This window comes from Sapajus apella, unplaced genomic scaffold (assembly GCF_009761245.1).
Source record: "Sapajus apella isolate SASKATOON/1434 unplaced genomic scaffold, GSC_monkey_1.0 scaffold51, whole genome shotgun sequence".
NCBI classification, from domain to species: domain Eukaryota; kingdom Metazoa; phylum Chordata; class Mammalia; order Primates; family Cebidae; genus Sapajus; species Sapajus apella.
In genome coordinates, this window is record NW_022436991.1 from 14923096 (window position 1) to 14935272 (window position 12177).

A 12177-nucleotide genomic window follows, 5' to 3' on the forward strand; every position below is an offset into this window, starting at 1 on the left:
TTTGTTTGGACTGCTGGGCCACACTAAGCAAGTCAGTTATGTTTTCTTGCCATTATTATTCTAATGATTATTCTAACTCTCATTAATTATACATTTGCTCTGTGCTAGGCCACAACTTCCTCAATTTTAGTCACTAAGGTTCTGGCTTCACTTTATTTGCCATATCCATATTCCTCCTGTATATAATAATTTTTATTTAAAAATTTTCTTTAAATGGACTCACTTTTTCTACCTGGATTTGTCCTAAGCACTAATCTTGTAAAGGGCCAGGTGTGATTGGCTAGTTCAAAACCTAATATGCATGAAAATACACACAGAACTAATCAGGCCGCGTGCGGTGGCTCACCCCTGTATTCCCAGCACTATGGGAGGCCAAGGCAGGTGGATCACTTGAGGTCAGGAGTTTGAGACTAGCCTGGCCAACACAGTGAAACCCTGTGTCTACTAAAAATACAAAAAATTAGCCAGGTGTGGTGGTATAGGCCTGTAGTCCCAGCTACTCGGGAGGTTGAGGCAGGAGAAACACTTGAGCCCGGGAGGCTGAGGTTGCAGTGAGCCGATATCACGTCAGCCACTGCACTCCAGCCTGAGTGACAGAGTGAGACTCTGTCTAAAAAAAAAGAAGAAAAAAAGAACTAATCAAATAAAGTCCACCCTCGTCCTACTTCTGATCACCTTGGGAACCACACTGTGCTGGAAGGCATTACACGCATCACCTCCCAGGAAAGCAAGAATGATTGCCATTTGAAATATGGGAAAACTGAGGATTCAGAGATGTAGACTGACTTGTTCAAAGCCACACAGCTAAAAACCAGCAGCCCCAGGACTCACACCCAGGGCTATCAGAGTCCGGATTCCACCTCCCTTCAGAGCAAGGCTACAGGGACATGAAGATGCAATCATGATCAAGTTTTTTTTTTCCTTTCTTTCTTCTTCCATGAGACAGAGTCTCACTCTGTTGCCCAGGCTGGAGTGCAGCAGCACAATCTCTGCTCATTGTAACCGCTGCCTCCCAGATTCAAACGATTCTCCTGTCTCAGCCTCCTGAGTAGCTGGGATTACAGGCGCCTGCCACCACACCCGGCTAATTTTTGTATTTTTAGTAGAGACGGGGTTTCACCATGTTGGCTAGGATAGTTTCCTGACCTCAGGTGATCCGCCCTTCTTGGCCTCCCAAAGTGCTGGGATTACAGGCATGAGCCACTGCACACAGCCATGGTCAAGTTTTCTCTCCTTGGACCCCTCTCCCTCCTGGCTCAGGGCAGCTCACCTGGCCAGCAGCACGGCAGGGATACCCAGCATGGACAGCAGGGTGTGCTGAGGGGAAAGGCCAGCCTGGGTGAGGCCCAGGTAGGACAGGGCCCCCAGCAGCCCAGCTCCCCCAGTTCCTGAGGACCACCAGGAGATCACAGCCCTGGGAAGGAGAACACAGGGGCGTTCAGGAGGACCAAGGCCGGTCATGGGACAGTCTCTCCCCCTACTCCCTCCTCCACCTGCTTACCTGGGGTAGAAGGCAGTGAGGGAGAGGAAGGTGACCTCCCCCAGGCCTGATGAGATGCTAGCCAAGACCACACCTTGGGGGAGAGAAGCACTGGGATGGTCACACCTCGCCTTGCCGCATTGCCCAGGCCCCTAAGGTGTCTGGCCACGGCACACCGGCCAGGTTCCGGGTCTGAAGCAGAGCCCCCATCCTCTGTGAGTCCCTTCATGGGGAGTGGTACCTCCATCCATCCAGTCATCAGACCAGGGGCAGACAGGCACCCTTGATGTCTCCACCCTTCCATCACAGTCTTTTTCTTTTCTTTGTTTTTGAGATGGAGTCTCACTCTGTTGCCCAGGCTGGAGGGCAGTGGCGTGATCTTGGCTCACTGCAACCTCTGCCTCCTGGGTTCAAGAGATTCTCCTGCCTCAGCCTCCTGAGTAGCTGAGATTACAGGTGTGTGCCACCACACCGAACTAATTTTTGTGTTTTTGGTAGAGACGGGGATTCACCATGTTGGCCAGGTTGGTTTCAAAACTCCGGACCTCCGGTGATCCGCCTGCCTCAGCCTCCCAAACTGCTGGGATTCCAGGCATAAGACACCATGCCTGGCCCATCCCAGAGTCTTGACTCTGTTGACCTCAATCTCCATCTAATCCATCCAGTTTCTCCCATCTCCTCCACCACCTGCCCAAATTGTCTGTCTCCCATCTCCTACTGCTGACAGCCCTAGCAGGCTTCTGTGGGTGACAGAATGAATCCCTTTCCTATGGGAGGCTGGGGAGACTCTCCCCACAAATGATCCAATGTGATTCCTGGGGGCTCCCCACCTGACACAGAACCACACACTCACCACATAGGCTGGTCCCCACAGAATGAGAAGAGGCAACCAGGACGAAGCTTCCAGCAGCACAAATCCCACTGACGAGAACCCGGGGGCTGAGGGGGTGAGAAGGGGAGGGAAGGGGGAGGTCAACCTCTACTCTCAGCTCTCCAGCCCTCCCAGCCTCCCCACTCTCAGCTCCCACCCGCCCTGCCTCCCGCCACCTCCACGCAGACCTGTAGGGCAGTAGGTGAAGGCCAATAGGAGCCAACAATTTGATGACGAGTGTGGGGAGGATGTCCGCCAGGAGCACGGCCTGACAGGAGAATAGAGTGAGACCCCAGAGCTTCCAGGGTATAACCCTCCCAGCCACGTGGCCAAGGAGAGGCAGGAGCTGGCCAAACAGGTCTGCTACAAACACAGGATCTGGAGTCAGGCAGAGCTGGGTTCAAGTCTCAGCTCTGCCACTCCTTAGTTGTGTATCAAGAGTTTATATTCTCTGAGCTTCAATTTCCTTATCTGGAAAATGGGGATATCACAGCGTCTAGCTCACAGGACTGCTGTGTGGATTAATTGAGCTAATATATGCTACGTACAGAAACAGCTCAGAAATTTTATATCTATATATATGTTTTGAGACAGAGACAGAGTCTCACTCTGTCGTCCAGGCTGGAGTGTAATGGCTTGATCTTGGCTCACTGTAACCTCTGCCTCTCTGGTTCAAGTGATTCTCCTGCCTCAGCCTCCTGAGTAGCTGGGATTACAGGCATGTGCCACCATGCCTGGCTAATTTTTGTATTGTTAGTAGAGACGGGGTTTCACCATGTTGGCCAGGCTGGTCTCTAACTACAGGCCTCAAATGATCAGCCCACCTCGGCCTCAGAAATTATATTAAGATCTCAATTATTACATATACATTTTTTTTTTCTTAAGATGGGATCTCACTAGATTGCCCAGGCTGGTCTCAAACTCCCAGGCTCAAGTGATCCTCCCACTGTGGCCTCCCAAAGCACTGGGATTACAGATGTGAGCCACTATACCAGGCCCAGGTCTCAATTGTTTTCATCATGACAGTCCCAGCTGGGTAGTGAAGGGCTAGGAGTGGGGTCTGCAGACCCAGGGTCCCTGGGTCAGGAGGGGACAGGTGAGATAAGTACGCACAGCTGTGGAGACAGAGTTGCAGTCAAATCGTGATGAGCTGTTGTGGGGGATGGGTGTTGGGCTTGGGTCCACCTGATGGGAGAAAAGAACATCTTTCACTCCAGGAGGCAGAGGGATAGACACACAGAGCCTGGCTCCAGTCCCAGCTCTGCCTTCACTTGAAGGATGGCTTTGGGTCAGCAGTGACCGACCTCTCAGGACCTCAGCTTCTCTGCATGCACGATGAAGAGGGGGTTTACATATGAGTCTCACCCTACTAGACACGGGCCAAAGATGGCCCTGTGAATGGACTTTGTTTAGGTAACACATTCAAGAGCTTTCTTTTTTTTTTTTTAATGCAGTCTCACTCTGTTGCCCAGGCTGGAGTGCAGAGGTGTGATCTTGGCTCACTGCAACCTCCGCCTCCCAGTTCAAGCAATTCTCCTGCCTCAGCCCCCTGAGTAGCTTGTACTACAGGTGTGCACCACCATGCCCAGCTAATTTTTGTATTTTTAGTAGAGGCTGGGTTTCACCATGTTAGCCAGGGTGGTTTCCTGTCCTCAGGTGATCCACCCTCCTCGGCCTCCCAAAGTTCTGGGATTATAGGCGTGAGCCGCTGAGCCCAGCCTCAAGAGCTTTCATATAAAAATATGGGTTGCCAGAAAATCTGATCTTGGACCTGCCAGGTGGTAGCTGCTCCGTTTGGATGGGACATGCACGCCCCAGCTTACCACAGACAGGTGGTTCTCAACCAAGGACAGTACCACCCCTCCAGGGAACATTTCGCAATGTTTAGAGACATTCTTGGTTGTCACTACTGGGGGGGTCACAGGGTGTGCTACTGGCATTGAGTGGGTAGAAGCCAGGGAGGCTGCTAAATGTCTCACAATGCACAGGAGGGCCCCGCAACAAAGACTCACCCCACCCAAAATGTCACAGGGCCCAGGTTAAGAAATCCTGCTATAGATGACTGTCTCACCCAGCCAATGTTGAAGTTTACAAAACTGGTGCTCATGAATCTCTTAAATTCCCTTCCTGCTCTGGGGGTCTGGAAGACTGGAAACTTTTTTTTTTTTGAGACTGAGTCTCCCTCTGTCGCCCAGGCTGGAGTGCAATGATGTGATCTTGTGACGCAATCTCGCGTCACTGCAACCTCCACCTCCTGGGTTCAAGCAATTCTCCTGCCTCAGCCTCCCGAGTAGCTGGGATTACCGGTGCCCACCACCACGCCCAGCTAATTTTTTTGTATTTGTAGTAGAGACAGGGTTTCACCATGTTGGTCAGGCTGGTCTCGAACTCCTGACCTCAGGTGATCTGCCCGTCTTGGCCTCCCAAAGTGCTGGGATTACAGGCATGAGCCACTGCACCCAGCCAGAGACTGGAAACTTTAGCCCCCTTGTCCCACCCCATTCCATGAGTTTTTCAAGGGGGCCTCTGTCCCATGCCCTCATCTTCCCACAGGGACTAACCACGGTGGTGGTGGTAGAGAGAGGGTCACTTACATGGCTCTGGTTTCCCGATGTCCTCTCGTGGCTAAGGATGTCATGGGCGGCACTCAGCATCACCACGTAAGAGAAGTTGTTGCAAAGGCCCAGCAGCCTGGAAGGAGCAGGCCAGGTCTCAGCTCCCTTTGGATCCTGCAGCCATCTGCAGCCTTCATGCCAAATCTCCCCTTACCTGTGCCCTTCAATCAGCTCCCTCTTTTTTTCTATCACCAGATCCCATCCTCATTCAGTGTTGGGGTCAGAAATATAGGCTTTGGCGCTTGGGCGCATAGTGAGACCCCTGTCTCTACAAAAAATTTAAAATTTAGCCAGGTGTGGTGGCTCGCACTGTTATCCCAGCTACTTGGGAGGCTGAGGGGGAGGACTGTTTGAGTCTAGGAGTTAGAGGCTGCAGTGACCTGTGATCACGCCACTGCACTCCAGCCTGGGTGACAGAGCAAGACCCTGTCACAAAAATAAAAAATAAAAGGAAGAAATAAGGGCTTTGGGATCTCAGACTTGGATTCACTTCCTGCCTCTAAGGCCTCTCCTGGAAGCTCTCTGTGACCACTCTCTCCTCTGAGCTCCCACTGGGACTCAGTTCCTGGGGCATTTCTCATCCTCTGACACACTGCAGTACATTAAGAAAAAAAAAAATCCTGGGGCAACCAGGTGCGGTGGCTCACACCTGTAATCCCAGCACTTTGGGAGGCCAAGGTGAGCAGATCATTTGAGGCCAGGAGTTTGAGACAAGCCTGGCCAACATGACGAAAACCTGTCTCTACTAAAAATACAAAAATCAGTTGGTCATGGTGGCTCGAGCCTGTAATCCCAGCTACTTGGGAGGCTGAGGCAGGAGAATCACCTGAACCAGGGAGGTGGAGGTTATAGTGAGCCAAGATCACGCCACTGCACTCCAGACTGGGCAACAGGGCAAGACTCTGTCTCCAAAAAAAAAAAAAAAAAAAAGAAAAGAAAAAAATCCTGGAGCTGGAAATTGAAGGGACTGTGTTCAAGTCCCAAGTCTGCCTATTCCCACTTTCTCAGTCTACTCATGTGTAAAACGGGGACACCAATTTCTCTCCTGACTACCCCACAAGATGCTGCATGGATCAAAACAAGATAAGACCAAAGGCCTTTAGGATCCAGGAAGGTTCCGTCTGCTTACTGTCATCTCCCAGAGCTGCACTCAGCAATGGGAGGGAATCTGGGTCTCGTGCCACAGATTTCATCAGGGGCCTTTTCATAAGCCTTTGAAGTAGAATTACAATACTCCTCTTCCCATTTGACTGTTGAGGAACCAGGCTTAGAGAGGTTAAGTGACTCTTCCACATAGTACATGGGAAACCACTTCCAACCCAGTCTGGAAGTGGATTGAGGACCCAAGTCCTCAACGTTTAGGCTAATGCTAAAAGTATTTCCCGAGGCTCGGTATTTGAATAAGTTTTGAAGGTGGATGGATGGATGACCTTTTAAAAGGTTTTAGGGTTGGGCGTGGTGGCTCACCCTGTAATCCCAACACTTTGGGAGGTGGAGGAAGGCAGATCACCAGAGATCAGGAGTTCGAGACCAGCCTGGCCAACACGGTGAAATCCCATCTCTACTAAAAATACAAAAATTTAGCTGTGTGTGGTAGCACATGCCTGTAATCCCAGCTACTCAGGGGGCTGAGGCAGGAGAATAGCTTGAACCTGGGAGGTGGAGGTTTTGGTGAGCCAAGATCAGGCAACTGCACTCCAGCCTGGGAGACAGAGTGAGACTCTGTCTCAAAAATAAAATAATAAAATAAAATAAAATAAAAAAGTTTTAGGCCCAGCATGGTGGCTCATGCTTGTAATCTCAGCACTTTGGGAGGCTGAGGTAGGAGGATCACTTGAGGCTAGGGGTTGGACACCAGTCCAGTTCCCAAAGTGAGATCCCGTCTCTATAAAAAATAAAAAAATTAGCCAGGTGTGGTAGTGCACACCTGTAGTCACAGCTATTTGGAGGAAGAAGTGGGAGGATCACTTGAGCCCAGGAGTTCCAGGCTTCAGTGAGCTGTGACTGCACCACTGCATTCCAACCTGGGCAACAGAGTAAGACTCTGTCACAAAAAGAAAAAAATAATAATAAGATAAAATAAATTAAAATAAAAAGTTTTAGTAGTGATGCATTTGTTTAAATGTTCATTAAGAAAATACTGGTTTTCCATGTGGAGTATTTTCTTTTTAAAAATACATGCATTAAAAAACTTCAAGGCTGAAATGGCTGGAGGAAAAACACAAGTAAATAATCCTACAGGTGGTATGAGGATCTGGCCAAAGCCGGAAGATGATAAGGAATGAAGTTTGGAAAATTTACATGCTGCCTGGGGGCAAACCAGTGGATTCGGTAAATCTTTGTGGGTTCTGTTCCTGTGAGCAGCTCAACTCTTTCTTCCCCCTGTCCTCCTGTCACTTCCCTCTTCCTATGCCACTGTCACTTTTGCTGAACTCTCAGGTCACTCACCAGAAGCCCACCGCGTTCTTCCAATGCGTACTCTGACGGTCCAACAGAGGGAGCCGGGGCTCCGGGACGGTCTCCTCCCCTGGGAGAGTGAGAAGAGGGCATGACCCCCACCCACTCTCAGGCACACGACGGCCCCATGCGTGTCCTCCCGGGGCCGAGTCAGCTCTCACTCCCCTCGGGTGGGCTGCGAGCCAGAGGTGGTCGCTCCCAGGAGGGTGGGCAGGAATACTCACCCTCGGAATCCGAAAGGCGCCGTCGCGAGCCCGCACAGCCTCCCATGGCATCAAGTTCAGGTCCCCCAAGGGTCCAGGGTCACAAAGTGTCCAGAGGGGGCTCCCACGGGAGGGATGAGGGTCTGTGACAGGCGACAAGGATCAACGTCCGATTGTCGGTCCCAGCTCTGGCTTGTCTGCGGCGCTCGCGCCCCGTGATCCATCAGGAAAGCCCGGGACTCCATCTCGCGCGCCCCACGACCCACTACGACCCACCACGCCCCACCCATCGGACTCTGCCCCCGCCCCGTCTACAGCAGGGACCCTGCGGCCTGTACCTTTAAGAGCAGCAGAACGTGCGGCACAGTGAGGAGGCAGGTTGTCGGGTCACGTGACAGCACCCGCGGGTTCCCCCATCACGTGCTCGGAGGTCCTCCCTACTTCCGGGTCCTCTCTGTCTTCGCTTTGGGCCTTCTCAGCTTTGGAGCGTGAGAAAGGGAGAAGCCGGAGAACCTTGGAACAGTAGGTTTTAAACTGGAGCCGGTGGGAGCAGCAAGTAGAGCCATGACCTTAGATCAATGGCGCCCAAGACCGAGACGGTATCCTGCCAGCACTAGTCGTGGCTGCGGAGGCTTCAGCTCCTTTTCCTTCAGTACTCACTTGCCAGAAACAAATATGACCACCCGCCTACTACTCCCCCCGCCCTTCCTTTTTTTTTAGGCAGGTCTGTTTCTGTTGCGAACAAAGACAACCAGCGTCAGATCATTCTTACTCCCATCTGTTGCCCTTACAAATTATTTTAGAGACCTAAATAAACATAACATCCACCTAAGGGGTTTTCATGAATTATCTATTGACAGTATCCAAGATGTTAAGAGATTCCCTTTTCCAAATTATCCTAGAACCAAAAAATATCACGGCGGTTCAACCCCCGGTGTTACAGATGAGAAAACCAAGGTACATATATGTATATATATATACACACATACATGTACAACAAAAATTAGCTGGGCATGGTGGCGCATGCCTGTAGTCGTAGATACCTTGGAGGCTGAGGTGGGAGGATCACTGTCCCTAGGAGATTGAAGCTACAGTGAGCTATGATCCCACCACTGCACTCCAGCCTGGGCGACAGAGATCCTGTCCAAAAAAAAGAAAAATGTAAAAAGAAAAGAAGATATATATATATATATGAAAAAATTGGAAAGTTGCTGATAATCATACAATGTTAGACCTAAAGGTGACCTTAGAGACCTGTATGGTGATAAGAAATAGAGCACCAGAGGCAGGGAGCCATTGGGTTGGCTGTAGGCTGCTGCAGGATTCCTGCCTCCATCAAAGTTGGTGCTTCGACCCGATTTTTTTCTTTTTTTAGCACAGAGTCTTGCTCTGCTGCCCAGGCTGGAGTGCAGTGTCAGGATCTTGGTTTGCTGCAACTTTGACCTCCCAGGCTTAGGCAATCCTTCCACCTCAGCATCCCGAGTAGCTGCGACAGCAGGTGCACAGCACTGTGCCCATCTGATTTTTGTACTTTTTGTAGAGACAGGATTTTGCCATGTTGCCCAGGCTGCCCTCAAACTCCTGGGCTCAAGCAATCCACCCGCCTCAGCCTCCCAATGTGCGGTGACTACAGGTGTGAGCCACCGCGCTCCGCCAGACTAAATTATTTTAATTAAGGCCCAAGATTCTGATTCTGTGATTTCATCCAACTGCCCTAATTGGAATAGGAAAGTGGGGCTTGGGAGGAGAGAAGGAGGGTATGGGAAGAGATAGAGCTAAGTCACTTTGTGTAGTTCCAAGTAAGGAGTCATACCCTTACCGTCCTCTAGGTGGGGAGCGGCATCCTGCGTTCCCTTGTCCTTGGCCTCATCTCCGCTGTGGCTGTGTCACCTCTATCTGCTCTTTCTTACCACCATGTCTTCAGAATGCTGTTTGAAATGTGCCCTCTGGCGGGAAGAGGTGGCTCATGCCTGTAATCCCTGCACTTTGGGAGGCCAAAGTGGGCTGATCACCTGAGAGCAAGAGTTCAAGACCAGCCTGGCCAAGGTGGTGAAAACCCCGTTTATACTAAAGATACAAAAATTATCCAGGCGTGGTGACGCACACCTGTAATCCCAGCTACTTGGGAGGCTGAGGCAGGAGAATCATTTGAATCTGGGAGGCAGAGCCAAGATCTCACCACTGCATTCCAGCCTGGGTGACAGAGTGAGACTCAGTCTCAAAAAATCAAAAGTAAAATAAAAAAGAAAAATGTGACCCCCTCCCCTTTAGGGTAAAAAAAAAATTCCTGAGGCGGCAGGGAGCGGTGGGTCACACCTATAATCACAGCACTTTGGGAGGCCTGCCTCTGGGACTCCAAAGGCCAGGCAGGGAGGGGAGGAGGCCTCCCACATCACTCAACTGATGGAAAGTGGAATCCTATTACCTGTGCAGGGCTCTAGAAATGCAGCAGCATTTCATACGTTGCATCTGCCATCAAGGAAGTCACAGGACGGTGGGAGGAAGACACAGATAAGGCTACAGTACAAAGTTTAGCAAGTTCTCTCTTGTGAGGCTAATCATAGATGAGGGGTTGTGCACTGGAGCCACCAATCCAGCCCCTTCCGCCTTTCGGGAAAGCAGCAACGACAGTGAAATGTGTCAGAGCTCCCAACAGCACCCTCGTCACTGCTGCTCTTACTCCTCAGGCAAAACAGGAACCACAAACCCCAGCTTCCTCTCGCAGAGGGTCTGCGGCTTGTAGGGGAGACGGAAATGGCTGAGGTGTGGATACAAGACCTGAGTCACTTAAGCTGCCATTGCCACATGTCCCCTCCCTCCCCCTTCCCCACCCCCAGCTCTAAGGACTCCTGTTTCCACCTTGTCCTTTCCGGCCTCTCCCTTGCCCTTTATTTCCAAACGAGCGCCTGAGACCCTGTGTGATGTTCACCCATTTCCAAGGCTGCAGTGGGAGTTGCTGTGGGCATCGGGGGCCAGGGGCAGGGCCCAGGGTGGGGACGTGTCAGGGAGACACAGGGGAAGAGGAAGTGTCTTGCGTCCTGGGGAAGACTGGCTTGTCTTGGTGGGTGGGGACAGTCATTAGCAACTTTCTGGACACACGGACAGAGACAGACAGGATGGACTTTCTCCGGCTACACCTCCCTGGGCTGCACCAGGCCTTGAGGGGGGCACTGGTGAGAGGGGCAAAGAGCTGCCCGAGACTTGCACCCCGTTTCCTGGGGCCTCACCTCTGGGCACCTCCCCTGGGGCCTTACCTTTCCCCTCCTCCCTTTGGTCTCCTCAGACTGGAGATTGCTTTCTTGGGATCAGGCAGGCTCCAGCCTAACCGTTTCTAAATTTCAGTCCCCACCCCCACACCAGCATCCTCATACCCCTAATCCACGCCCTTTCTGACTACTTCTGCAAATCCTCTTCTCCTCTCAGATCCCAGGACCCTCTTCCTTAACCTGGACTCCTCCAGCCAGGGCCCCCTGGGAAAGCGCTGGGACTCCCCTTAATGCCTCTCCCCTCCCTCTTTTTTTCTAGGATTCCCTCGGCACCTTTGTCGCCTACCTCTTGGGAGATGCAGTCCCCACTGTAGAGCCGGAGGCGCGGGCAGCTGAGGAACTGGGGGCGGTGGCAGTGGGAAGGACAGGGAAGGTTGTAGAGGAGGAAGCCCAGGAGGCCCTGGAGGGCCGGAGAGGTGGCCAAAGCCAGGGGGCTGGACGGCTGAGAGGGCCTGGGGAGGACGGAAGACGTGAAGCCGGGAGCTCAGCTGCGGAACAGACCTGGAGCTGGGGAGATGGCAGCTCCCATGGGTCCCAAGCAGAGAGGCAGGACAGTGGGGCTGGGGAGGCAGCCAAGGCAGCCAGGTGCCAGGAGCCAAGTGCCCCCTTGGAGGCCAGAAAGAAGTCCAAGGTAGGGTCTAGGGCTTGCCAAGACAGGAGCGGCCAGGCCCAGGAGAGGCAGGAGCCCGATGAGCAGGAAGTGAACAGAGAGGAGAGGCTGAGAACCTGGGAACAGGAGGAGGAGGAGGAGGAAGAGGTCAGGGCAAGACAGCCAGGGATGGCCAGAGGGGTGGAGTCAGAGTGGACCTGGCACAGGGAGCGGGAGGGGAAGGCTGGTGCTTGCGGGACAAAGGCGGCAGGGGACGACCTGGATACTGAGCAGGGGATCAGGGAGGCAGATGCCGAGGAAACTGAGGGACCCGGGGCTGAATGGGCTGGGAAGGGAGAAGAGGTTGTGGTGGTGGAGGAGGCCAGTGAAAGCAGAAAGGCACAGGTGACACGGGGCCCAGGGGCAGAGTCTGAGGACTGGACAGCCTTAGGCAGAGAGGAGGCTAGGACAACTCCAGGTAGGGAGGAGGCCAGGATAATTTTAGATGGGGAGGAAGCCAGGACAGCCTCAGGCCAGGAGGAGGCTGGGACAACCTCAGGCAGGGAGGAGGCAGCCGCCTCAGGAGGGGAGGAGGCCGGGACAGCCTCAGGCAGGGAGGAGGCAGCCTCAGGAGGGGAGGAGGCCGGGACAGCCTCAGGAGGGGAGGAGGCCAAGACAGTCTCAGGAGGGGAGGAG

At 52.6% G+C, this 12177-nt stretch overlaps 2 protein-coding genes across 8 annotated transcripts in view; one reads left to right on the top strand and one right to left on the bottom strand.

Annotated features, from left to right (window-relative positions):
* Positions 1-9638, bottom strand: part of CLN3 (CLN3 lysosomal/endosomal transmembrane protein, battenin) — a 17051-nt gene extending 7413 nt beyond the window's left edge. The window contains exons 1-9 of one of the 6 annotated variants that reach the window (XM_032243086.1): positions 9446-9638; positions 7965-8105; positions 7415-7769; positions 4946-5042; positions 3465-3536; positions 2540-2619; positions 2334-2419; positions 1502-1574; positions 1271-1414 (exon numbers count right to left, since the gene is read on the bottom strand). In XM_032243086.1, coding sequence (XP_032098977.1) covers positions 1271-1414; positions 1502-1574; positions 2334-2419; positions 2540-2619; positions 3465-3536; positions 4946-5042; positions 7415-7698 — 836 coding nt within the window. In that variant the 5' untranslated portion in view covers positions 7699-7769; positions 7965-8105; positions 9446-9638. Of the gene's footprint in view, positions 1-1270; positions 1415-1501; positions 1575-2333; positions 2420-2539; positions 2620-3464; positions 3537-4945; positions 5043-7414; positions 7770-7964; positions 8106-9445 lie in introns of those variants that run through there. The other 5 variants (XM_032243088.1, XM_032243090.1, XM_032243091.1 and 2 more) reach the window with 5 other exon arrangements.
* Positions 9639-10655: 1017 nt separating this feature from the next.
* The window catches only part of APOBR (apolipoprotein B receptor), a 4408-nt gene continuing 2886 nt past the window's right edge, over positions 10656-12177 (top strand). The window contains exons 1-2 of one of the 2 annotated variants that reach the window (XM_032243085.1): positions 10656-10799; positions 11152-12091. In XM_032243085.1, coding sequence (XP_032098976.1) covers positions 10743-10799; positions 11152-12091 — 997 coding nt within the window. In that variant the 5' untranslated portion in view covers positions 10656-10742. The remainder of the gene's footprint in view (positions 10800-11151; positions 12092-12177) is intronic. The other variant, XM_032243082.1, reaches the window with a different exon arrangement.